At 39.6% G+C, this 26,957-nt stretch overlaps 1 protein-coding gene across 1 annotated transcript in view; it reads right to left on the bottom strand.

Annotated features, from left to right (window-relative positions):
• Nucleotides 1-6,121: 6,121 nt before the first annotated feature.
• The window catches only part of GAS2L3 (growth arrest specific 2 like 3), a 35,374-nt gene continuing 14,538 nt past the window's right edge, over nt 6,122-26,957 (bottom strand). Inside the window, exons 2-9 of the mRNA XM_072655686.1 lie at nt 26,212-26,259; nt 18,608-18,767; nt 18,007-18,125; nt 14,997-15,138; nt 12,562-12,625; nt 11,397-11,535; nt 9,526-9,633; nt 6,122-8,452 (exon numbers count right to left, since the gene is read on the bottom strand). Of these exons, the coding sequence (XP_072511787.1) occupies nt 7,136-8,452; nt 9,526-9,633; nt 11,397-11,535; nt 12,562-12,625; nt 14,997-15,138; nt 18,007-18,125; nt 18,608-18,767; nt 26,212-26,235 (2,073 nt within the window). The 5' untranslated portion in view covers nt 26,236-26,259 and the 3' untranslated portion in view covers nt 6,122-7,135. The remainder of the gene's footprint in view (nt 8,453-9,525; nt 9,634-11,396; nt 11,536-12,561; nt 12,626-14,996; nt 15,139-18,006; nt 18,126-18,607; nt 18,768-26,211; nt 26,260-26,957) is intronic.

The raw sequence follows: 26,957 nt of genomic DNA, 5'->3' as shown, positions 1-26,957 counted from the left end.
AGGTTCTTCACCCTGCAGTTTAAGCCATAGTTCACCATTTGTAAAGTGGGAAGTTTGTGTTAGATGATCACAAGTCCCTTTCAGTTCTTAATAGTATATGGTTCTATGTTTAATGCACCTTAATATGATTTTTTTTTTTAAATAAAAAACAATTCTAGTCTGGACCTATGTTTTCATTGCCAGGTTAATTCCTATTTGGAAACTCCCTTCTCGGATGCAGGATTGTAATCTTTGTAATCTACAGTGTTAAAGGGTTGTGTGGAGACCCTGAGAGGCTATGCAATGCATCTACCATCATAGTATACTGCCAGTATAAACCTGAACCCAGATTTTCCTGAGTCCTAGGCCTATCTCCCACTGTCTATAAAAACTATAGGCAGAGAAGTAAAATCAGTGAATCAATACCGTATTCTGACCACTAGAGGTCTCTATAGCACACAGTCCTATCAGTCTCTCACTTCCAGGAATTCTCATTTTCATTCATAGGATTATTGATTCCGAGCTTGACAGGACAGTAGAGGTTATTTAATTTAGCCCAATGCTTTCATTGTACAGATTAGGAAACTGAGGCCTAGATGGAATTAAGAATTGTGGCAGTCTACTGGCCTACACCCAGTTGAAACAATGAAGTTTTTAAATACATAAAGTAAAATAATTTTTTTAAAGGCAAGTCAAAAAGCAAAACTTCTTCCTAAGATAGGAAAAAGAAATTGTAAGGTGGGGAAGGTTGAGCTACATGACCTTCTGGAAGCCTGGAATGCCCAAACTGGTAGGGATTGCAGAGGTCCACGTAGTCCAACCCAAACACTGCTGCCTTTAACGTTCCGGCTAAGAATCTAGGGTTCTGGGAAATGGCAAAAACTCAGTTTTTCATTTCAAGCCCCAAGAAAACACAGCAAAAAAGCCCAAACAGGTCTTTGAAGCCCAAATAGGTTCAGCACGCTAAGATGTGCTCACATCAAACGACAATTCCCATGGCCATTCTTCCAAGATAAATTGAGATGCTATTTCAATGGAGTGGCAAAGTTTCCAGTTTTTTTCTGGGCTATATAACTGGACCATGGCCTCTCTGCACAACAGCATTTCCCCTGCATCAATAATCACTGTGGTTCACCACCACTGACTGGACCACAATAATCAGTCTCATGCATGACTCTGGCTGGTACAGTGACCATTCCAAACATCGTCTGTAGCCTCTGTTAGTGAATTCAGAACATAATGTAAACACACAAAGTATTTTAAGTAGCTCATTAGGAAACATCTGATTGCTGACTATTGCTAAAGTTGATTTATCCAGTCTGTTGGGAATACTTGGGTTGCTGATTAGTTGAACATGCTTATATCACAGAATAGGAAAATTTCAGAGTTAGATGGGACCTCACAGATCACACAGTCCAGGCCTAACAAGAGGTCCCCTAATCTCTGCAGGAAGACCTAAAGTAAAAGGGCAAGCAACTGAATGAAGGAATTATAGAATAAACTTCACATGTAGTAGGGTTAGAAGCAGGGTCACATTTAAGACAGCATTCAATCTAAAAATATCTATTGTCTTCTGAGGCAGCTCATCTTTTTTTTAAAGACAGCTCTACTAAAAGGAATTTTTCTTTACGAACCTAAATTAGCTTCTTGACACTTAATTTAAATTTGGAAGGGACTTCCACTTCCTAGCCTAACTCATACATGAAGAAATCCCAATTATAACGTATTATAACATATTCAATGAACAATGATTGTTCAGCTACTACTTGAAGACTTCCAAAGACAGGGAACTCACCACCTCTCAAAGCAACTGATTCCATTTTAATAGTTGACAGCCTTCATGATCATCTCAACCCCAAGTTTATCTCTTTGGAACTTCCAATCATTTCTCCTGGTTCTGTCCTGTGAGGTCAAATAGAACAACAGCCCTTCAGATAGATACTAGAAGATGGTTCTGTGCTGTCCTCCTTTTTACTGCCCCTCAACCCAGTCTTCCATATGGCAATCCCTGAAACCAATCATCATAGCGAAGGTTTACTGACCTAAATGATCATCAAATAATTCACTCCACTCTGCTCAGGAAAGACATCTGTAGGCTGCCCTGGAAATCAAGAAAAGAGACTTTTGCTAACTAAGTGACATGTTATCCAGAGGTTTCCCCTGGGGTCTGAGATGTTGAGCTCAAACCATTATCAGAGGGATAAGAAAACCAGGAACGATTGCTCCTTGGTTCTTTTGTTTGTAGAGAAATACAATGAGGAAATCCTAAACAGAGTAATTCCCTCTTACTGTTCATGTTACCAGGCTAAAGTACGTGTTTTATTCTACACATGGACACCTGGGCTTTGGGTCTGGCCATTTGGCTAATGATCTCTGTGGTGGGAATCCCAAGCAATTACCATAAACTCAAGTCTATACAAAGTCACTGGAGGGAATATAAGAATGGGACTACTGTTTGTACCAGTTACATGATGTTGACCATGACAGATATCGCTAGATGTATCCAGGTGATGAGCATGCTTATCTTTGTGATAAACTGTGCTGGCAATGATGTTGTCACTAGTCACACTAGTTTCCCCTTACCAAGACCCTAGGCAAGTGTTTTTCCATCTCTGACCTTCAGTCTCCTCTGCAGAAAAGACAAATTGGACTTGCATGGGGATCTCCCAAGGTCTCTTTCAACTCCAACATTTTATGATTTAAGTTCCAAGGACCAAAATGAAGATGTGTTGTGGGAGTAGCTGAAATATTACTTTACAGAATTTTCTGGGGATTAAGATTTCTTCAGGCGCTCCTATGGCATAGTCAAGGGATCCTGGCCATTCCAACTGCTCTCCTCTAGAGGAGCTTTAGTGCATCAATGCCTTTCCTAAAATGTGGCACCCAGACTGAACACAGCACTCTAGATGTCATCTGCACAAGGCAGAGAACAGTGAGACCTGTCACTATGTTTTTCTTAGTGCTAAGACCAAAGTTACTTTTTTGGCTATTGAAATATGACAAATAACTTGCAGTCTCTCCATTAGAGTTCCTTGGTCTTTTCCACACAGACTTATCTAGCTAGACCACGCCTACTGTCTTCATGGAGCCTTGTTGAACCCAATGTGTGATTTTATATCCCTAATACATTTCTTCCTGGATTTGGCCCCTCAGTCCAAGAGGGAAGAGAAGAGAGTGTTCAGTATGAACTGAAGAAGTTGGGAAAGGCTTTGAAGACATGAATCTTGACATGGACGTTGCCTGGAAGAATTTCGAAAAGTGGAGAGGAGGCCGAGAGGAAGTATGTGCTAGGAGGGCACCAGGAACAGTATGACTAATACATGGACATATGACAAAAGTCTGTAAAAAAAACAGCCTAGTCAGGTAGTATTAATTTTTTTTTTTTTTTAAGTAACATGAGGTTAAGATTGAGGGATGTCTGCTGAGAGTCCCTACCATGGACAGTCCTCCACCTTACACTCCTGACTAACAAGCTAGGTCATCAACACAGATGACATTCTAGTCTGCGGCTTACTTGAAAGGAGTAGTCACAGAGCAAATGCAGCCTCTGAGTGATCACCATGACAGACAGACACTGTAACAAAATGAAGCATAGGGCTTATGAAATAAATATCATGTGACTGGAAGACACCCCCAAAATCATTCAAACTAAAATTATCCTCATGTTGTCATGACTTTGGTAATGTATGTTAAAGGGGAAAGGTTCCCAATGTGTTCCTGCAACCAGAAAGTGTCCCATCTGGGACTTTACACTTAAAAAAAAACTAAACACACTTTAAAAAAAGACATTAAAACTTGGCATAAGTTTTTATATTTGAATATTTAATACTTAAAGTAAGTTGTGCTAGTAAAAGAAAACCAATATAAATAAGTGAATCCAGAGTCAAGTATTGAGTCCTCATAAAATTAGACATGACAACGTCAGACCTTTTGGTAAGGCAGGATTTTTCTTTTAGCCAGCAACAAACAGCACGCGTACGATTGTATGATAATTAACACTGTCCTTTTTGACCTATGACCATGTTAACTTTAGCAGCTTATTCAAGACCAAATAATTTCTAAAAAAAAAAACAAAAAAAAACCAGTGTTGTGACTTCATTAGAAGCTTGTCCTAACACATTCAATTACATTAATGAAAGTGTGGCAATTAATTAAAAACTTACTGCACTGTTTTTTAAAACCAAATTGGATATGATTGCTTCTTCCAAGAGCTTTGGTAATTTTAACCGTATACTCAAACTTTTTCAAATAACAAAATACAACTCTGAAAATAATATTCTTTCACTGCTCACCTCTGGATCATCCTTGGTCTAATAAAAATGTGAGATTTCCAGACATTGAAAACTATAACAAAATAGTAGTTACCTGGGACACATTTCAATGGCATTTCGGGAAACTAACTGGTTTAGGTGGTTAAAACCTTGGGGCGGGATAAAACAATGTCTAATTTAACAAGTGTATGCCATGAGAACAGCTGAAGAGGGAGGTCTTCAGGGCTAACAAGCCACACTACACACTGCCGATGGTTCAGAAACATTGCTCTTGTTTGGAACCACTGTTTGTTTGGTTGGTGTGAGTTTTTGCCAATGACACACATCACCAGCTTATCGTTGTTACAGTAGCCTGTCTCCAAGAGCTTGGCACAGCCAAGTAATTAACAGTTCTCAAGGGCTGGCCTGATAAACTTTGCTAGACTGGTCCTCAGATGATAAGCCCAGAGTCTGTTGCCAGGACTATCTATGCTGGAGGCTTGGCAGCACCTGACTAAGTCTGCCTGTGCTCTGCTGATCTAGCTTTTGGGAGCTTCAGGGTATCTCTACATGCTGATGAAGCAGCCATGGACTCCAGGGCAGTCCTATCCCAAATCAGAGAACCACAAATCTAGAGCAGAAGGGAGACCAAAGGCCATCCAGTCCAACCTTTTCGATGTACTAATGCCAGATGTCAATAGAAAATTTTAATTCTCTAGTATAGAGAACTGCATATATATTATATAGTCTACCTTAATACACTGACTTCCTGAAATGGCAAAAATGAAAAGATATAAAAATATGAAAGTTTTAGAAGGCTTCTAGTAAAGAAATATGTCCTTGATCTTAGAGTGGACTTAAAAATCTCTCTCAGATGCAAGTTGCTCATCTCTTGAAAGTGCATTAACTTTTAATTCACTAAGAGAGACAGACAGTGGACCCATGATTTCATTGGTATTGGGAGCTCCCATGCAGGTGGGCATTATTGTGGTTAAATGAATGCCCAGGATCACACTTCTAGTATGGGTCAAAAATGAACCAATTCTCCATCCATGCTGTTAATTTACCAATAAGAGAAATAATTTATGAACTTCTTGATGAGAAAGTGAATTGTCTTTGAAAAGATGGACAGGCTCTTTTCAAAGTCCCTGAATACCAAGACCTTGGTCAACTATTTGGTGAATATTCCTTTTAAACCAACAATATTTTTTGTCTTTGTAGTTTCCAGCACTTCACACAGTGTTTTGTACATGAGACATTTAATAAATGTTTTTTGAATTGAATTATTTGAAAGCATATTTGTAGCATTACAATCATTCCCAAAACTGACCTATTATATAGCCCCATACATAAAGAGCATCTGGTAGACAAGGCACTTATTTATTTTAGAAGGCTTCCTGGCTTTCTAGGCTGCAGAATATTGACAATCAATTTAAGTCACTGAAAATAATTTTCTAAAAATACTCTGCTTTTTTTTTAAGGAAACTGTAACTTTACTTAAAAATATATCTGAAGCACAAAAGTCATGATTCACTATAAGAACCTGCAGGAAAGGACACAATCTAATACCACAAAGACAAAATAACCTAAAAGTATAGTGTCTTAAACACTTAGAACTGAGAAATTTAACACTTTAAAGTATTTACAAGTTCTCCATCCTTCTAGTCTATTATCATGACAAGATTTAGCTCTATCTCCATACTACGGTGCTATTACCTACAGAAATAAAATGGGTTCCACTGATTATCTCAATTCTGAAGAAAGCCTTGCTCCAGGTTGAGGAAAGAAGCACAATTTTGAGAATGTAGTTAAAATTGGCAAAGCTACACTCTCAAAAGGACAGAGAAAAATATTTTCGGAAAGATAATTTTTATAGCACCACTCAAAATACATTTCTTGTCTTTCACTTTAAAAATTTTAATCCAACAGAATTTTTATATTCACCTGTCTAAATGTCAACTTTTCTTATGAAGCTTTACCAAAACAGGGTTAAAAAAACCAAATGTTAGGATTTTTTTGGAATTTTCTCAAAGCTACTGAGTCCATTTTTTCCATAAATTGTGCACGCCATTCCCCCTTCTAAAGTACAGGACATTTGCATGTTTGCAGATAACAGAATGAACCAGGTTTAATTCCTATCTACAGTACAGTATTCATAAGTCAATAAATTAGGCCCAAGTAGTAAAATGCTATTCATGGTAACAACCGACTTTTGCTGAGTTGGTCCAGAGTGTGTCTGGGGGCACTGATCAAGAAAATTAAAATAAGTTTTTAAAAAATCTACAGTAATTCAGAGCCATCCCAGTCGAATAATTAGCAACCAAAGAGCATCTGTTTTATGTATTCTCAGCAACACTGACCAGGAAAGGTTGGTGTGTGGTGACTTTGTCATATACAAGTGCTAAAGGTGAAAACAAGAGCTTAGTGTTGCTTACAGGACATGTCACTATGTCAGAGTCGACATTTTCATAGATTGTCACTGGTGCAGCCCTAATTTCAGTAGTGTTCTTGAATTTTTCAGGCTTTCCGGCCAACACAGACATTAGCTTGAATGGGAAGCCCCTCCCATTAGGAGCATGGTCACAGTGCTCCTGGGAGCCATTTTTGGCTGAACATCCCACTTATTCTGACCTGGATGCAACCTTCACAATCCAACCAAATTCCCTCATTTTAGAGGTGAGGAAGCTGAAGTATGCCCAAGGACATGTCCATAACAGAATTCAAACCCAGATCTGCTTACTTAAATCCAGTGTTTTTTGCAGTGCTCAGTATTCTGTGTTCTTGCTCAGTACAGTTACTGCACACTCAGACACAGTAAATCGAAAAGACCTCACTGAAGATCTTGAACATATAAATTAGATTATTTTCTTATTTCCTGTGCTCGTTCCAACATGACCCACTTTTATTTACTTTCTAGCTTTCTTATTTCCCGTCATAACAAAATAATGGTCATCCTCCTTTTTCTTCAGAGTGGGCTTCTCGCTGTCACTAACTGTTTCCTTCCCAGACAAAAGTGCTTTCTTGGTTGAAACAGCCATGGTCCTGCCACTCTTTGGGGAGGTTTTCATCAATGGCTGGCCCCTTGGGGCAGGCTGGACAGCCTTTCCTGAAGTCTGTGTTCTGATGGAAGACTGAGAAAGTTTTACAACTGACAATGGGGTACGTCCAGAAGACTTTGAGAGGCCAGATCCCACTGGAAGACCTTTGCTCTTATTCTGGGATGGTTTTTTAGTTTCAGAAGCCACATTCTTGCCATTTGGTCCCAGTAAGGTGGCCACGTGGGCTGTTTTCGCAGGCAAGATGGAGGCTGCAGAAATTGGTTGGTTTAAATTCTGGACTGATTTGAGCTTCTGTGATTGGACTCTACCTGTGTGTGGCCCTTTGCTAGGTGGCTGAGATTGTGCTATTGCTGGTCTTTCTGCTGTGCTTTTAGCACTAGATTTTGTTGTTTTTGCAGGTGACTGAAGAGATGGGGAGAGCTCAGATCCTGGCCTGCCATTTGTTGTGGGAAGCTTGGGGGGCTTTGGTGATGCTGAGTGAGACACTGCACTGTGCTTAGAAGAAACAGAATTGTGCTTTAACTGCGTAGAAGACTTCTGTGAATGATGAGCAGGAAGTGGCCTGCCCCCTGAATTCTGTGGGGGTGGACGCTTGACTCTGGAGCGATCAGGGGACAACTCACGTTTACGAAGAGGTTCAGAGCCACTTGGTGCAGTCTTCCACAAACTCGGGGAAGATGGGCTTCTACTGGCTTGATGGGCAGGAGATGAGGGTTTCTTTGGTCCTCCTTTTGAACGTGTGAGATGTTGAGAAGCTGCTGCTGACGAATTTGGTACTTTAGAACGTCCAGAGTTTGAGTGACCAGCTTTTAGAGAGCTGGGCAAATGCAGTGTAGGGGTGGCACATGCCCAAGCAGGAGACTGAGGGTGTTTGCTAATGGCCTGCTTCTCCTTGGCCCTCCGGACAGAAACTGGTGTGCCAGGTCTCGAATTTTGCTTCCCAATCATGCTGACAGCTGACATTGGATCCATTAAAGGTGGTGCGGGAGTTCTGGCAGGGGAATCTGGAATATTCTCATTAGAAATGCCTTTTTGAAATGAAAGGATTTTTTGCTCCAGAGTTGCAAATTGTAACACCCGGCAGGGATCATATTTAAGCAGAAAACCTTGAAGAGTATCCCAGCCTCCACCAACACGAACCATCACATGTTTGCCATGAAGCATCTGTCCAAGTAAAGAACAGGAAAGAAATCTTGAGGTTTATATCTCACCCTGAATGGGTTCTATAGGATGCACAAAGGTACCAGCTATTTGCATATAGAATGGTGGTCTGCTGGTATGACAGATCAAATCAAATTGTGAATTTTAAAATGCCAGGCATATTCATCTGTCATGAAGCAGCCATTATAAATTGCACATTTCACAAAACCCATCTCTACATACAACTAGAGACCCGGCAAGTCATTTAGCTAATGGAGAGCTATCTGGTGGGGGTGCTTATATACATAAAAATTTAGCAAGCTGAAGGAGAAGGCTATAAAGACAGAATTAATGAAAGAAAGAAAATACAGAAATTGGACACAGGTTTGAGAGTAAAGATGAAGTTTGAAATCAAAGAGAATACAGAAGAGAAACTCCTCCAGAACTACCTGTTCCCATTATGCTCTCAAGTTAGGAACAGAGCAGACAATGATGCAAGCAGCTTTTATATCACCTTATAAAAGAGCACAGTCCTGGGTTTTGATCCTCTTATTAATAACAAAACTAAGAACCCAAAGCAAAGTCAGAGCTGGAGATGAAGCATGTAGCATGGCCACCAAAGGGCACCTGGAGGGTATTTCATTGATAATTTAAATTAATAGTCTTTTCTTTAGGACCCCCAGGCTCCAAAGCCTCCTGTTTCATTTTTTTTCTCTAATTCCAATTTACCTTTCCATGTGTTATCTTTCCCTTTTCTTCTTGCCTTTCAAAATGGTTGTATCTTTATCAAACTAAAGGATACTCTAAAGTTGTTGAATTGAAACAAAAATGTCCTATTCTATTCATCTCTGTGCCTAAGAAAATTATACATATTCTCCACTAAAAGTGTTTGACTCTGAACAAATCATGGTCACTATAGCAAAAATTCCATTTTTTAATGCAAAAAAACCAAAATCCCTTTCCCCTTAAATATACTTTGTTACTTCTGACAATGATTAGTTAGAAAAAACCAAGTAAGGGTTAATTAATATTCTAAAGTAAGGTGTATGCAATGACACACACACACACACACACACCCACACACACAGTATACTTACTCTTATGAAAAGTATTTTGTCTCCCAATCTGTAGCGCCCCTCAGACAAATATTCAATGGAAAATCGATGAGAACAGCTACATGGAGGATCTTCAGCAATGTGCTTAACCTAAATTTTCAACCAAAATTTAAGACTCAGTATAACAGCACTGTACTGAAAATGAATACAAAATGTAACGAACAGCTGGTGAAATCAAACTGAAAGATGAAGACTCAGAAACTGTTTAGGAACCACTTACTACTAAGGAAGCAGGTAGGAATGGATGTCCAGATCAAACTGAAAAGTACCTAAGAAGAAAATCAAAACTGGATAGTTGTTTTTAAGGGTCCTAGGATCTGGTCCCAAACAATGAGCCACAAGGAAGCTCTTAAGGAAATAGAGAAAGTCATATTTTCTGAATTTGTCTTTTTGCTGCAGATACCTTCACAGATGGTAAACTCATAAAGTAATAACACCGATTTCTAGAAGTCATACATGCCTATGATTTCAGATCTACTCTTACTCCACGGCTAAAGCAAAACCTGAGATGTCTACAGACACCATATCTCAGCCATTAGGGTCACATTTACTTTAGTTAACAAAAGACAACTGTCATTTGTCTGAATTGTGATTTCCTTTGCTTATTTCATTTATTGCCACCTGTCATTATGAGACAATATGCTTAAGCTCCAGAAGTTATGTGAAACACAGTTGTATTTCCTGGGGGTGTGAGGGTCCAACCTCAAACAATACGTTTCATAGTTCTCAAGAAGGTAAAGGATATAACAAGTTATTACATGACTTACATAACTTAAGTTTTAAAATACAACTAAAAATAGACCTCTAAACAATGATTTTGCTAATAACAATTCTCTATTCACAACGACATTAGCCCAGCTTCTATCTTTAGTTACAATACATAAGACATGGTATAATGTCTATAAATAGATACGTAAAACAAAAACATCTTGAAAAAGGTGGTGGGTTTTTTGGGTGGGTGTTTTTTTTTTATTCTAAGCAGAATGATTCACTCCCTTCAGGAAGGAAATTACCTCCACTTCCTGCAAGAATACTAGCTTAGACTAAATATCTGAATGCTGGGGAAGCAAGCAGTAGGAATAGAGAGGAGGTCCACAAGCCAAGAAATCATGAGTTCAAGTTTCTGACATGTACTGGCTATGTGACCCCAGGGCAAGTCATCGAACACCTCCACGCCAGGTCTAGGCAGCTCTCCAACTCTAGAAGAGGCAGAGCAGGTGCTGATCTGCACTGGTGCCTGAGAGTTCTTGATCCTAATGAAATCAATGATCCATCCCTATCTCTATCTGAATACTATTAATGTCTAACCATTATAGCTTTAGACCACAATCTAAAAGAAAGTAGGATGAATCTAAAAGAAGTAAGCTTAATTTTTTATCCCTGTTGAGTAGTCATGAGTAGTAGCATTTCACCACTGCACATCCTAATGTTGACTATTATTAGTTTCATCGTGTTGACGAATTGTGTAAATACAGGTGAATATTTTATATTCTGGAAAGAAGTTTTTTAGACCAGATTTTTTTTAAACCATAGACCACTTAAATAAATATGCCTATTGAATTAAAAATGGCCACTTTCCTAAAATAATGGTAGGACAAGTGAATAAGCAGTTGCTTCTCTCATGATTTTCTCCTGTGAATCAAGCACTAAGAGAGAACACAAAAATCCAAGAAACAAAATCAAGCCTTGTCCAGGACTAAGAACTACGCAATATTTACAGCTTCTAGCAGCCTTTCTTCGGTATTATTATGACATCCCCCAGTCACCACTGGAGCTGAGGACAAGGACCACGTGAGGAAACAGCCAGATAAACCTGGCCTCACTCACAGAACAAGGCATGAACTGCTACTTACAGCTTCATGGAGCTCTCCGTGGTGACAGCAGGACTTTGGTGGGCTTTCTGGCAGAAGAGACCCAGAGGTATTTAGCAAGGTTTCTTCTAGTTCAATCTCTTTCTCAAGTTTTATTAAGACAGGTGGTTCAACCCCATATCTGGTGGGGGGACAGGAAGACAGCATTAGGGGGAAGAAAAGAATAGAAGGTTATTACTGGGAGTAATGCACAGACTGTGTTTGTTCACTGTATCAAACACATCTCACCAGATTTACGATAAAGGTGTTAATGGCCCAGTAACATGCCTTAAAATCATTTTATTGGGACTGGTGACATTATGAGGGTTCACAGTGTGGCCCTCTACCTATTAACCCTCACCAGGTCACCTCTTCTCTTCCTATCATGCACTTCCCTGATGACATTTGCTATTCTAATCTTTCAAAGTTCTTCACTGGTTATATATTGCTTATAGCCACCCACAGCCACCATGTGTCTCTCCACTGTCCTCTGTGTGATATTCATGTTTAATTCTTCAGACACTCTGTATTCCAAGTCCTTAAGATGTTCCCTAAACTGCTAAATCAGTTTAGGGAACACCTTAAGGACACTGGTTAGGAATCAGGAGAAATCCAGGTGGTTCCACTCCATAGTCACGCTGGATGACCCCTTTTCATATTTAAAGGGGACTTACTTCCCTTTAGGCAGCTATAAGCCTTTGTCTTTTCCCAGTCTGTATATGAACTATTTTATAAAGATGAATAGAAGTCATTCCAAAATACAGGCTGCACCCTTAAAATCAAAGTTCTTTTGAGAGTAAAAAAAAAACCTTAGGATCTGATTAAAGATCAACACAATTATAGGGTATACTCAGATTTGGGGGAAAAGGAATGACATACTCAGGTCATTCTGGTATATCTGGTTGAGTAGAGCTTACAGACATCAAATCATTTGGGTTATACCTTTCTATTAACCTATTATGGCACTGTACTCTGGAGGGAAAGACATTTATTTATTGTATTTTTTTTCAAAGCAAGAGGAAAAAGGAAATCTGTCAAAGAACTTCAGTTCCTTTGTTCTAATGAATGACTCTTATTTTCTGGTTGCACTCCTTTGCCCTGAGGTAAAATGGCTAATTATTTTAAAAAATTAAAGCACCAAAAGTCTAGAATTTTACCAATTACATACCTTGATACAATTCTCCCAATTTCCAGAAGGCAAAGATAAACCTGTCTTGGATCTTTGTGTAAGACTGTGGAAAATAAAAAAGTTATATTTTACTGCCCAAAAGTAAACCAGTGAAATTTTCTTTTGGCATGGAAGAGAGCTGCGAAAAAGAACAATGGAGGACTTGAGCATAAGCTCTCTGAGGGCAGGCATGGCTTCATTTCTGCCATTGTATAAATGTTTGTTAAACTGTTTGACTGATTTGATGAACAAAGTAAGACACTATCATACTGACCATCATCTAAGAAAAGGAACAAAAAACTCTGAAAGAAAGTAAGATATTCTGATACCCACATATTTATATCAGGAATTTTCATGTTCTTTAAATATTTCTCTGTCACAAATACAAAACACGCCTAATAAGGGAAGGCAGGAGAATACTGAACTGTGAAAACTCTGCATCCTGACACTTACAAAATTTCTCATGCACAAAAGAAATCAAGATTTAAAGCAATAACTATTTTAGATTTCCCCAGTGCTAAGGCTATCATGAGACCAAACCTGAGAAGCTAAGACCTAACCTGTTTTAACCAGAACTGCCCTCTAGGGCTGTGTGATATCAACTACCTTTATTTACTTGGGCAAATTATTAGGTTCCTCTGACTCACTTTCACCTCCTGGAAAATTTGTACTAACTACCAACTTCAAAGGGACAGTAACAAAAGGTACAGAACCTCAAAAATCCAAATGTGATGTGTGAGGGCAAGGTCAAGCAGAGAATCCTTGTTTCTGACTTAAGTAATAATGCCTACAAGAACTCATGCTAGTTGTACTGAAAATGGAAATTGGCCAACCTAAATTTAAACTTTCCTTTCCCTGTCTTTCAGCTTTTCTCCTCTGTTTATTTTTATCATTTTCTCATTCTGTAGTAAAAAAGTAATGGAAAGTTTTAAAATATTAATCCAATAAGGACATACGATCTGGCTTGCTGCTAGCTGGCATACTTTCCCATTTGATAGGTAGGATAGACTGTGACTTGGAGTTATTTACATTTTCCAGACAGAAGTTACTGTTCTAAAGTAGTCGAGCGTAAGTGTTACTACTGAGGATGGAAAGCAGTCTTAAATAGCTTAGCCTCTAGGGCATTTCTCCTGGAAACATGTTCTGTGGCCTGCCTCTTCCCTCCCACTGCCAGAATTCCCTGGGGATTGCCTCAGAATTCTGTCCCTCTACTGCAGCACAGCTGCCAGGCCCTGGCAAAAGAGAGAGAGGCACAAAGGACAGCCCACCATCTCAGAGCATGGGAGCGACTCAGTGCTTAGCTCAGAAACCACATTTTTCATGATTTGGTTCCTTATGAATGGCCAAGGCATCAAGTCAGTCCATGGTGAAATGCATTGTCACCAGGAAAGCAAAGTGGAAAACTCCATCTTGTTTCCACATGGAGGAAGAAAAGTAGGTATGAGACCGAACTAGCTGCTGCTTGTGATTTCTGGAAACCATGCCTGCCTGAAAGATGACAAAAAGGATCAGCCACCCTTCACTGCCTCGTGGCAGAACTGGATACCCTCTGATAAAAGCTCAAAGACCTTGTGTGTTTCATTTCTGTCCCTCTCAGAAGGAAACAAATATTTGGGTAAAATGTCCTTTAAGGGCCTATGTTAGATTATCATGCCATCTTCACCATCATACGGATGTTTGTGTTCACTTAAAGTTAATGCAAAACTATATCAATAAACCCCAGTAGTAATAAATCTCTAGCAACTTGGTCATGTCACAGTGTACAGAGCACTGGGCCTTGCTGCAGTTAGAAAGATCTGAGTTCATATCTTGTCTCAGACACTTATTAACTGTGTGATTCTGGGCAAGTAACTTAATCTGTTTGCCTCAGTTTCCTCATCTATAAAATGGGGATAACAATGGTGCCTACCTCCCAGGGTTGTTGTGAGGATCAGATGAGATAATGCGTGTAACACAATTAACACAGTGCACTAGCTGGTGCTATACAAATTGGGGGTGGCAAAAAAGTGTGACTTTTCCAAATGAGTTGTCAGAGATATCATTTCATCTGGTCAATGAGCACACCTGTTGCTTATGAGGTATTTTCATAATCAAGTTAAAGAGAAACAAGGAGTAATTGATCTTTCTATAGCGCCACTCAATGTCAGTGTTAACTCCTAACACAGGGTGGTAAGTTCAGGTAAGAACATTTTTGAGGCCAGTTCATTTAGGCACATCAGCTCTCTTCTGCGTGGAAAGCTTTCCAGGTTAAGATTGTTGCCATTGACTACAGATGGCAATATTTGTGTCTTAGAGCCTGTGGGATTTTCCAATTGTGTTCCATGTCTTTTAGGAGATTCAAGGCCTGCCATTTGAGTCTGTTATTTAGATCATTAGAAGGAAAATAAATGATACAAAAATGATTTATCAAATTTTCAAAATAGTGAAATATTTACCTAAACCTTCAGATTCAAAGAGGTAAGTCTCATCAACACCAACACGCCTGCACCAGTGAAGGAAGTTTGCAGTATTGTCTCTAGCAAAGAAAGAACCTGATGGGGCATCTTTTTTACAAGGAATTTTTCTCATCGGAAAATTCTAGAAATTAAAAATACACAGAAATCAAAAAAGGATAAGACATCCATTTTTATAAGCTAAAAAAGAAAGTTCAATGTATTAGCCATAGCCATAAAATAGTTACAGAATAAAACTGATTTAAAAAAAACAATTGTTATATTTCATTTTCCTTTCATTATAGTCTAGTTTCCTTTCAAACTATTCATTGCTCTAATGTTTCCTTAGGAAAACAGCTCAGTTAAAATTAGCAATGACAAGGCCTAGTTCTCCCACCAGCTTGCTAAATGACCTCAGACAAATCACATTTTTCTCTGGACTTTAGTTTCCTTAACTGTAAAATGAGGAGAATGGACCAAAGCTCCTTCCCTTGGGATCCAGAGACCCTAAAGAGAACCATGGATAGATTTCAGGAGGGGGGCGTCTATGAACTTGAACGGGGACAAAAAATCGTGATTTTCACTGCCCTCTAATTTTAACTGAGTATTTGCTTCCAATATGAATGTAAGCACCGAGGCAGAGCAGTGTTGGGCTTTCCCAGCCTACCAAAGGAGACCGTGACACCAAACAAGTTGGGAAATCCTGGACCAGATGACGTCTAAGGCCTTCCCAAGCTTTTTACAATTAAAAAGGCCTCTGTTAAAATACTTCTCAGAAAAAGTAGTGCCTCATGTGACTCTTAACCTGTCATCCATCTCTTGAAGCCCTGGGGACCTTTTGAAAAGCAGAAAAGACTAAAAGTCACCCAAAAGGTAATGTGGCACAGGAGTGAGATAGACAGTTTTGGAGTCAAGAAGACCTAGGTCCAGACTGGTCTCTGACACACTGACTGGGTGACCGGGGTGAGTTATTTATCCTCTTGGTGCCCCAAATTCTCTAAATCTCTAAGTAATAGACAAGTTGCTGGCCTGCGTTAAGTAGAAGGAGTCTGCACTGCATGAGTCTCCACCCACAGGAAATCATAGGTTTCTCCTCCAATCCCAATCCAATTCAAAAAGACAAGAAGCCTTTTGGACATTCTTCTTTACATCAAAAAAGTACAGTGGTCCTTCATTTCTTAAAGAGGTGATCAGAGAATATGACAGGTAATCTGGGACTCAAGAGCTCTGAAAACAGATACATCCAATTTCAGAAGACTTGATGATGGATTCTGCCAGGTAAAGAGGCCTGAGTTTAGCTCAGACAACCCTGTCATTGATTAAAGTAGTGTCCTAAGCTTTTTTTAATTCTAGTTTTATCCTAGATTTAAGGAATAAACAAAATAATTAAGTCTCTTTATCATATACCCAATTTAACAATTGCTTACCAGGTACCTACTATATGTCAGGCATTGCATTTGTTTCTGTGAGGGACACAAAGATAAATAAGACCCAGGGCCTATTCTCCAGTAGCTTACAATCTATTAAGAGAGCTAAGACTTTGGTCCAGGCAGCCCTATCAGTAGGTAGTGAGTGCTAAGGGAAATGCTCCCCAATCCTGCTGATGCTATCTCACACCCACTCCATCTGCCCGACAGCTTCCTCACGTCCCCATGACCTCTTCTCAGGACTTTGGGCACAACTTCCTCACTGTTCTCCCAGCCTCTAGTGTCTCTTTTCTCTACCTCCCCATGACACTGACGTCAAACTAAGTTTTTAACTATTTCCGATCACCTCCATCTCTTGCTCAGAAGGACTCTAGGATAGGATGAATGCCAGATCCTAATCCAGCTATTTACAGCCCTCCTCTTGTTCCAGTTACTGGTTACTTTTTGGTTTCATACTCTCTTTCTACCTTCCAAGCACTGGCCCTCCAGCCATTCTTTGATCTTGTTTGACCAGAGCAGACCTCTCTTCTCAGGCTCCTCCCAACCCCTAGTGACTAGGATGGCCTCCTCCCACATCACCACACCTTGAAGGCCCAACTCCATTTCCATTTTCACCATGAAACATCTGCTGAAGCACACTCCAAAAATGATCCCTCCTACTCCAGATCTCTAGTGGCTCCTGACTCCTCTGAGGCACTTGGCACATTCTGACTTATCCATACAGTTATTTAGGCACATGTGTAATCTCTCAAGGAATCAGTAAATCCCTCACAGGCAGGGTCTGTACCATTTTTATTCACTGTGTTTTCAGGGCCTTGCCCACAGGAACTTAATCAATGTCTGTTGAACCGAATTCAGAGAGAGACAGACAGACAGACAGATAGAGACAGAGAGAGAGACAGGGAGAGAGAGAGAAAGAGAGAGAGAGAGAGAGAGGAGAGACAGACAGAGAGAAAGAAAGAGAGACTTATCATTACTTGTGGCAGCCTTCATAGAGAAAATGGCAATTGAAGGCTGAATACAAAAATCATGAATGAAGATTGCAAGCAGAGATGGCAGTTTAAACAGAGGAAAAGGTACAAGCAAATTTGAGGAAATTATACTTTTTTTTAAAAAAAATCCACATAAGGAATATAGGAATGGAAATTATTTTACACCATACATACACACCATAAACCAAAAAGGGTGATTTACCAGAAAATACATCATGGAGAGGCTGGGCTGGGGCCAGGCTTTGTTTTCCAAAGAGACACAGGCTACACTTACACCATGATCATCTTGTAACTCTTTTCAACCTGGAAAGCACTCAGGGAAAAGGGAGTGGCCCAGACTGGCTAGAGTGGAGGACAGACAATAGCTAGGGGAATAGCTGAAGACGTAAGGATGAAAAAGGAGATTAGGGATCAGCTTGCAGAGAGCCTTTAAACAGTAGTAAGGAATTAGTAAAACAGTCTTTTGGGTGCAAAATCAGAGCCTGTGACCATCTCTGCAGACGTGAAACCTTAAAGATTTTAAAATAGGCTAGTGAACAGAAGTTAACATTCAGGTTATTACACTATTACAGATTTTTTAAAAACGTGACTCACCCCTAGTTCCTTAGGATCACAACATGTTTTAATTGTGTTTTGCAGAACATTGATCAGTTGGCAAAGAAGGACTCCATTATCAAGTTCTTCTAATAATCTTTCTGCCTTGACATCAACACCTGAAAATAGACTTAAAAATGAGGGTTCTTCCAAAGACACCACATTCAAGCAAAAAAGAGAGCTCGGTATAACATCATTATTACACTACTAATATCATTTTGGCAGCTGAGTGGAAGATGGATTAGAGTGGGGAGACACTTGAGGCAGGAAGGTCAATCTGAAGAATATGACGTAGTCCAGACAAGAGATGATGGGGTCGGAGCTAAAATGGTGGTTGTGTGGGCAAAGGGAATAATAATAAAAGCATAAAGCTAAAAAACAGGCAACATTGTAAACAGCTATAATTGCAAACTTTATTACCTTGCGTGCTGACCACATCAGCTGTAACATATTCTTCTCAGCACTCAGTCCTAACACTTGTGTGTATGTACCCAAGTATGAACACACACAGGAGGTGAACACACGTGTAGGGAGACACACACACACACACATCACACCAACCTGAAGCATGTTTTTCTCACTCAGAATCTCAAAGCCTTACCCAATAAACCACTCAGCCAGATTGCCAAATCTTCTTGCATAGGTACCAGAGTAGCTTCATGGCGCACTGCTATCCACTCGTCATACTGGCAAACGTCTGCCAAACCTGGCCCGTGTCGGGGAGTGAGGGGGCTTCGAGGAAGATCATCTCCAAACCATACCTGAGAAAAAAATTAGTTATTTGAATGAATAGGATAGAAAAGGCCACAACAAACACCAGAAGGCCTTCCTACACCTTTCCTTATTAAAGTAATAGCTCACATTTATTTTCAGCTTTAAGATTTGCAAAGCCCTTTTTTGACAAACACCCAGTGAGATCCAATTAAATCAAAGAGCAATAAATTGGTAGAATATAAACATAGATTGAAACAAAAAACAAAGAACAAAAAACCTCTTAGGCAAGCAAAGGAAGTTTTTGAAATGAAAACAAAGCAATCAGCCTCCTAGGTATTCATTTATAACGTCCAATTTGAGAACCAAATAGTCACTTAACAAGCATTTGTTTATTATGCACTTATTATATGCCAAAGACTGTCCTAAATACTAGGGATATAAGGACAAAGAAAGAAACCATTCCTTCCTTCAAGTCCCTTACATTCTAATAGGACAACACAAGGGAAAACAGATTTGACTGGGCTAAGTGCTCCAAAGCAGGCAGGGAAAGCCACAGATCCAAAGAATCTCCTAAAAGGATGAATCCTCAGACAGTGTCTATCCAACTTGAACAAGAATCTTGTTTACAATAACCTTACTAAGTCATCCTCCAACCTCTGAAAATGTTACCAGCAAGGGGGAAACCGCAATCTATGGGGCAGTCCAATCTCCCTTTGGATAGCTCTAAGGGCTAGGAAATTGTATTTTACTATATACTTTGAACTGTTCCACAAAATCCTATCCCAGTGAAGCCAAAGCCTGGCAAATCATGCTATGATAGAAAGGTTTCAAGCATGGCCTTGGCAGTAGGTGCGGGCTGGTTTCCAAGGACCAGTCAAGGCGAAACACAGACACAATGCCGCAGGCAGACCACTACGTAGCTATCTTGGGCTATGGCAGCCTGTTTCTCTCCCAGCCTGATGTAGTTATTTTTCTTTGCCTCATTAAAGGCTATTACTACTTCTTAAACAAGCCTATTCACTGAATGGGTGTTACTTCACCCTAAGTGAGTACCTGCAAAGACCTTGGCCTAAAGGATCCAAGGTCTCCCAGTGCATCCTGGGCCATCTCCAGTCATCCTGATGAATATCTGGTCACTGTATCCAGATGGCTCCAGAGGATAAGTGAGGCTGGTGACCTTGCACAGCCCTCCCTTGTAGAGAACTTTGAGGGGTTTGAAAGAGCCCCTTACCAAGAGTTCCCCTCCTCCAGGGGAGAATGATAGCTGACTTGAGAAGTTAAGTGATATATTATTCTCAGGTGCACATCCTTGAATTCAGATGTTGAATTTCCAGGAATCAGGACCCCTGCTATATAGGATAATATTCTAAGAAAAGAGGCCCTCGGGCCTCCCTTGCTACTTATCATGATCTGTTCTGTTCTCATGCCTCAATCACTATCCCTGTGGTTTTTTACTATATAAGCACCCCGTCCCCCTGATTTGTTGGCTCAGTATGTCTAGAATAAACTCAGCTTGTTCAGACTGCTGTGTCCTGCCTGTCTTTTCATCCTTGCTCTGTGATCCCCATAACTGCCCCAGACCTGCCCAACTGCGCTGGCCGCAGCACTCCCTCACTCAAAACAAAGTCAAGTGCAAGTCATGTCATCATGTGCCTGATGGCATGGTCTTCTTTGGCAGCAAAGGACGAATACAACAACATTCATTCAGAGAAGAAAAGACATGTTATTGATCTGGGAGTTATCCCTGAAACAGATGCCTGGGTACAGTCAGAGCAACATTTTGTCAGGGCAAAAATCAGGATTCATAACAAGAAAGAAAAAGGAATAACAATAATAAAAAGAGCGGGAATATAACTGAGAAAAACCCCTCAAGTTTAAACAATGTTTCATATGATAAATAGCTTTTCATGTAAGTGAAGACAGCTAACAAGCCAAACACTCCCTGGTTTCTTCAAAGGCTCTTTCTAAGGCACAGTCCCTACTTCCACCACCTACCCAGCTGCTCTCCTTTGACAGACTATCAAAGTCCAGATATGGTCTGACTGTGGCAGAGTGTAGCAGGACTATCACCTCACTCATCCATAATAACAAGCAAGACTATCACCTCACTCATCCATAATAACAAGCAGGACTATCACCTCACTCATCCATAATAACAGCATTTTTGGCTGTGACATCAAATTACTGACTCAGTTTGAGTTCATTGCCTATTAGAAATCTAAACTCTACTGTCTAGTTCTACCTTTTGCTTTTACTTGTGAAGCTGATTTTTTTAACCTAAGCCTCTGAAATATATGATCTAGTTCAATTCAATCCATTAGTCTAACCTGTTGAGACTTTTTTTGGATCTTGACTCTATCTAGTCTATCAGCAAGTCCTCCAAGCTTCACTTCATTGGTAAACTTGGTAAGTAGGTCATTTTTCCTTCCATCTAAGTCCATGATCAAAATGTTGTGTGTGTGTTTGTCCTTCATTGCTGAAGAAGACCATGCCATCAGAGAAATGATGACATGACTTGCACTTGACTTTGTTTTTAGAGAGGGAGGGCTGTGCAGGTCACCAGCCTCACTTCTCCTCCAGAGCCATCTGAATCCAGTGACCAGATATTCATCAGGATGACTGGAGATGATCCAGGATGAGGCAGTTGGGGTTAAGTGACTTGCCCAAGGTCACGCAGCTAGTGAGAGTCAAGTGTCTGATGTGAGATTTGAACTCGGGTCCTCCTGACTCCTGCACTGGTGCTCTATCCACTGTACCACCTAGCTGCCCCAGATCAAAATGTTAACCAGCACAAAGGGAGAACTCTCAAGCACATAACTCCTGATCTGCCTCCAAGCTGAAACTAACCTGTTAATGACCAGATTCTTTGGATCCTGTCATTGGACATACTGAATCCACCTAACATCTGTACTGCTCAGCCTACATCTCTCCATGCTGCCCAAAAGGATGGTACAAGAGACTCTGTCAAAGTGTTTCTAAAATATACAATACTATATATATATATATATACACCATATATACTATGCTATTCTATACAATGCTACAGTATAAAATACGATATCTATAGCATGTTCCTGATCTACTACATTGATAACCATTCTGTCAACAAAAGGAAAAGACAGTCTGGCTTAACTTTTTGAAATATTTTCTTTCTGATTATGAATTCTAAAGTCATCAACAAACATGAATATTTCAATATTCATTCCATTCAAAGAAGAGCATATATGTAACCTTATGCTCAGTTTTCCCCAGGTGTTACCATGGAAACTTGAGGATTTGTCTGCAGGCAAACAAGTCACCCAGATTTCCTTGCCCTCAACTTTGAACTGAATGGAATTTTGAGAAAAAACAGTCCATCTTTCCCAAGGAAGAAGTGATAGCAGCAATGGCTGAAAATCAAAGGTGGTGAAAAGTTCAGAGGGTCGAGGGAACACCCTCTAGAAATACTTGCTAAAGACCTGGAGATCAGGAGCAATGGTTGCAAAGCAGGGGTTTGGGAGAGCTTGTCAGTTTGAGGTAAGGGAAGTCAGTCAACAGGTGGCCATGGTCATCTCTACAACCTTTTCTCTATCCTTCCTCCATCCAGCAATAGAAGGCCACTTTCATGAACTGATCACTGCTCACTTCCTGGCCTTTCTTTTATCGTTCCTTGACAGCCAGACAATGATAAGAATGGGCAGCTTCTGGGTGTTGCTTTTTTCTTTTGACTTTCAGGATCTATGGTATTTAAACCTGTGATACAAAAGTTAATGACCATCAACCTGAGCTGTTTGAACTGGTCACTGAATGTGAAGATTGGGATTGAGATTCTGTTCATTTTCCTCAGCCTTTAATGGAGGTGGGAACAGAGCCACTGACATTTGTTAAGATTAATAATCTTCCAGAGCATATATGCCTAAGTATATGCTCACATCTATATAAACCCTGAACCTTTTCCCCTTTGAATAAAGTATGAGAAGAGCCAGAAAAGAATGAGTAGAAAAATGGCCCAAGCAAGGATGGAGGATGGGGCAAGGATGAGTCCTGCATGCTGCTGTGGCTGCTGCTAGCCTTGGTGTGCCTAGGCTTCCCTGCCACAATCACCGCACAAAACTCTTATTCCAAAGGATTCCACCACTGTCCCTGGACTGTTGGATAAATGAAACAGAAGCTCCTACTATGTACAGCTGGTTTTTAAAGCATATTTTAAATTTAACACAAATTAAACACTTCCTCTTGGAGAAAGGTCCTCAGGATCAGATTCAATCCATGTGAGCCCAGACACTTTAGGAATTCCTTGGGTACAGGTTACACAAGTATAAAATTTAAAATGCTGTTAGATATCTTTGAATGAACAAAATGGTTTATAAAATGAAAGTAAAAAACTGTTGAAATTCTAAAAGAGGCTGTCATGTTTATAACTGTTTAATAGCAATTAATCTAAAATAGGTTTTTAAACCTAAAAGCCGTGTGTGTGTGTGTGTGTGTGTGTGTGTGTGTGTGAGGCAATGTATTCTGAGATTCTTTTTATGTCAGTGACTACCACACCAAATTGACAGGCCCAACACCATCACAGTTAATACAAACACACTAGAAAATCAGCCTGTGACATCCTCTGAGAAGAAACAGGAGAAATTTTAAGGGAAGAGAAGAGGAAAACACACACAACAAAAGGCAAGAAGGAAATGGGAAGACCAAGGGTGGGAAGTAAGAAAGTTCTGTTATCCACATTCCTGGGTGATAGGGGTCATGACCTAGCATGGACAGGTTAGAGGTCAGACACTAATACACAGGCCCAAGGAGCTGCGTGAGGAAGGGCCTATCAGAGAGGAGAACATGGAGTCACATGGCCAGGGGACGATGGAGCGGGAGATCCAAAGTTCAGAAAACAGTATAAGAAGCCCCGTCTTACTGCACATGATGTAGCCTTCCTATAACCTTACTGGGGAGGCTATCCGTCCATTCAGGGGGAATGTACGTAAAGACTAACAAAGGCTTTCCTGATTTCACAACAAGCATTGGTCTTTATTTAAGGTGAGTATGTTTTTCCCTGTTGGGGGCTTGTTAGACTGGCTCACTTCTAACACCAAGAGAAAAAAAAAACCTGGAACAAAAGCAGGCACGTATAGCAAATTCTGTCATTCAAGAAAGCAAATAAAACCAGTTGTCCATAGGGGATCTAAACTTGATTCAGGTTAAAGACCAAAGTCTTGTCTTCTCCTGAATGTTGTATGATTATCTTGCTCTGAATATAGTGAAGATTAAAATATGGCCAGATGTTGACTATGCATATGACATTTTAGGGCCAGAACATGATTTAGATAATCCTAGCACCAGCCTTAGGCTTGGCCCTGGCCCCTCCCCTCCTGAGGGCTAGATCCTGACTCAATCCCCTACCTCTGGGTTCCAAAGCCCTGTTAATGCCTGTTTTGGCTCAAAGTGTTTACCAGTATTGTTCTGATCAACCATATGGATGAGGTAGAAGGTAGAAGTCAGAGCTTACCAGAAAATTAAGGTGCATGAAAAGGAGGTATAAATGAGACAAAAGGGTGAGTTGGCCTAAAATTACATGTGAAAAGAGTGCAAAATTAGGTGGAAGAGTCAGAAAAAAAGACCTGCCTGGGATCAAATCTCACCTCTAACATTAGTGATGTGTCTGTGAACAAAATTCTTTAATTCTTTGAGCCACAGGCAACTCTCTCCAGCTGTAATTTTTTTTTAATTTTTCTATTTATTTAGCATTTTATTTTCTCCCAATTACATGTAAAAACAATTTTTAGCACTCATTTTTAAATTTTTGAGTTCCAAATTCTCTCCCTCCCTCCCTATCCCCCTCATTGAAAAGGCAGGCAATTCGATAAAGTTTATACATGTGTAGTCATGAAAAACACAGGGAGCTTTGAGAGAAGCAATGGGAAGGAGAAGTCTATGGACATTAAGATCAGGGAGAGCTTTGAGGAAAAAGGAAACATAAAATTGTGAGAAGAGCAACAGAGAAAACTGAAGATTAAGAGAGGATCACTAGACTCAGATGAGAAGTGACTGGAGTTATGTACAAGAACAACTTCAGGGAAGGGAAGAGGATAAAAGAATTAAACAAAAACAAAATACTGAGAATTCACTGACACAGCAAATTCCTGAAACTTGAACACAGAACAGAAAAACCTGATGGAGTTGGGCGAGATGCATTGATCGGATCAAATAAAGATTTGAGAATAAGTAAGGTCTAGAAAAAGTGAACCCAATAGTAAAAGAGAGATAGCAAAAGGGAGAACAAGACTAAGGACTCTGAAGGACTGTCATGAATTTCCAAGCACTTGCTAGAAAACAGGACCATGGAGTCTTTTATCTGTCACAGAAGTGGTAGCTCCGTAAGACAAGGGGGAAAAATGGGAATAAAAGTGAGTTAACCAACTGGTGCTGGGCTTTGCACTTATGATCAAACAACTGTTTCAGATATAAATTTTTCTTTAAAAAAAAAACACCTTGTCTTTCTTGTTTTGTCTGTCTTTTTAAAATAGCAGTTCTTTTACAGGAGACAAATCTTCAATTTTGGATACTTTCAGGGCAGCATTTACATAGAGTGCTCTACAAAACTTAAAACACTCAATAAATACTACGAGTTATTGTTGTGATCATGGCCATCAAAGAGGAAAGAGACAACTCCATCTTGGGGATGGCAAAGCTTTAACAGCAGCTAAGACTTGTCTCATAGTTCTAAGAGGAGTTTTGAAGAGTTTTTATCTAAGATCTAATTTTTTTGTGTTACTTACACCATGGGAAAGAATATGTCTCATTTGTATTTTAAAATAACTGTAGAAACCCCAACTCTGAATGCCAACCAACTGGACATTTTCATCGCCACGTTTCCCTGCCCCACTCAAGTCTATCCATGTATGTATCATTTGTATTCCTGATTTTTTTAAGCATTTCTCTCCAGTGTGGTTTGGCTGACTGAGTGCTGGCTCTCAAGACCACACTTAGCTTCAAATGCTACTTGTGATGCCCACCATCCATGTGATTCTGGATAGGTCACTTCCTCACTGGCCTATAGCTACCCCCTCTGTAAAATGAAGGGCTGCACTAAGTGGCCTCTGAGGTCCCTTCCATTTCTAGATCAATGGTTCTGATATTTGCTCCTACTTCCCACAGAATGAAAAAAACAATTCAACTTTTATGTATGAGATGCTAGTGAAAAAAAACTGAAGAAGACTATGTCCACCTTGTGTTGGGGTGTTGTAAGTGAGTTGACTTTGTTAACCTTGGGCTTTTTTAAATTTTTTGCAGAAAATATATTTGGTAAAATATAAAAACAAAATTTTAAAATCACACACAAGACAAACTCAGAAAACCACAGAGTATCACCAATATTAAAACACAACTTTAAAAACTAGTTATCAAAACTGAAGAATTTCAAAAATCATTTGAAAGAGATTTAATCTTATAATTCAATTTACATTATGCCCAGAATTTAACTGCTATTGTGTCTTTGAGTAAACATAGATTACTTACTTGAACTGCATGCTGCATGGTCATCTATATTGAAATTAAATTCTTTTCCTGAAAGAAGACAGAAAAAATGAAATATACAAAGGTATTAGCTTTCCCCCCCCCATTTTACCCAAACAAAATTAATACAGGACTACAGCTTAGGAGCCTGCTTCACTGAACTGGTTGGCCAAATAAGGTTTTTCTTCCCCTTGGTGGAATTAGTTGGTCATAAAAAGAAACACAAAATCACAATATTAAGAAGTGAAAAGGATATTAAGAGATCACCTGCTCAAGGTAACTTACTTTACAGATGAAGAAACTCTCAATTAAGTAAAATGAGGTTAGGTGAGTTAACTCGAGGTTATGCTTACTACTAGTAAAAATTCACACTCATATCTTCTGCATTCAAATAAAGAATGCCCTTTCCAAAAAGACACAGTACTAATCTCGTCTTCTCTGTTTATCTTTTCTGAAAGATGAAATATGGAAAAATGCTTGCATGATATCACTTTTGCCACCAGGTTCAGAGAAGCTCTGGTAGCATTTGGTTAAAATGTAATAATGGTATTTCCTTCTTTCAAAGATTCCCTTATATTTATATATTATATTTATATAAATATATATAATCTCTATATATTATTTCTTTAAAGAAACAGAATTAGATTCTGAAATTCTGCTTTACCTTTATCTGGTCTACATCATATTTTGGAAGTTTACAAGTTATATGCCATCGTATAAACAGACAATTTAGCAGAATGTAGCCTCAT

Source organism: Notamacropus eugenii, chromosome 3 (genome assembly GCF_028372415.1).
Source record: "Notamacropus eugenii isolate mMacEug1 chromosome 3, mMacEug1.pri_v2, whole genome shotgun sequence".
Taxonomy (NCBI): domain Eukaryota; kingdom Metazoa; phylum Chordata; class Mammalia; order Diprotodontia; family Macropodidae; genus Notamacropus; species Notamacropus eugenii.
Note: the sequence above shows the minus strand (reverse complement) of the source record. Positions and strands in the feature narration are given on the sequence as shown.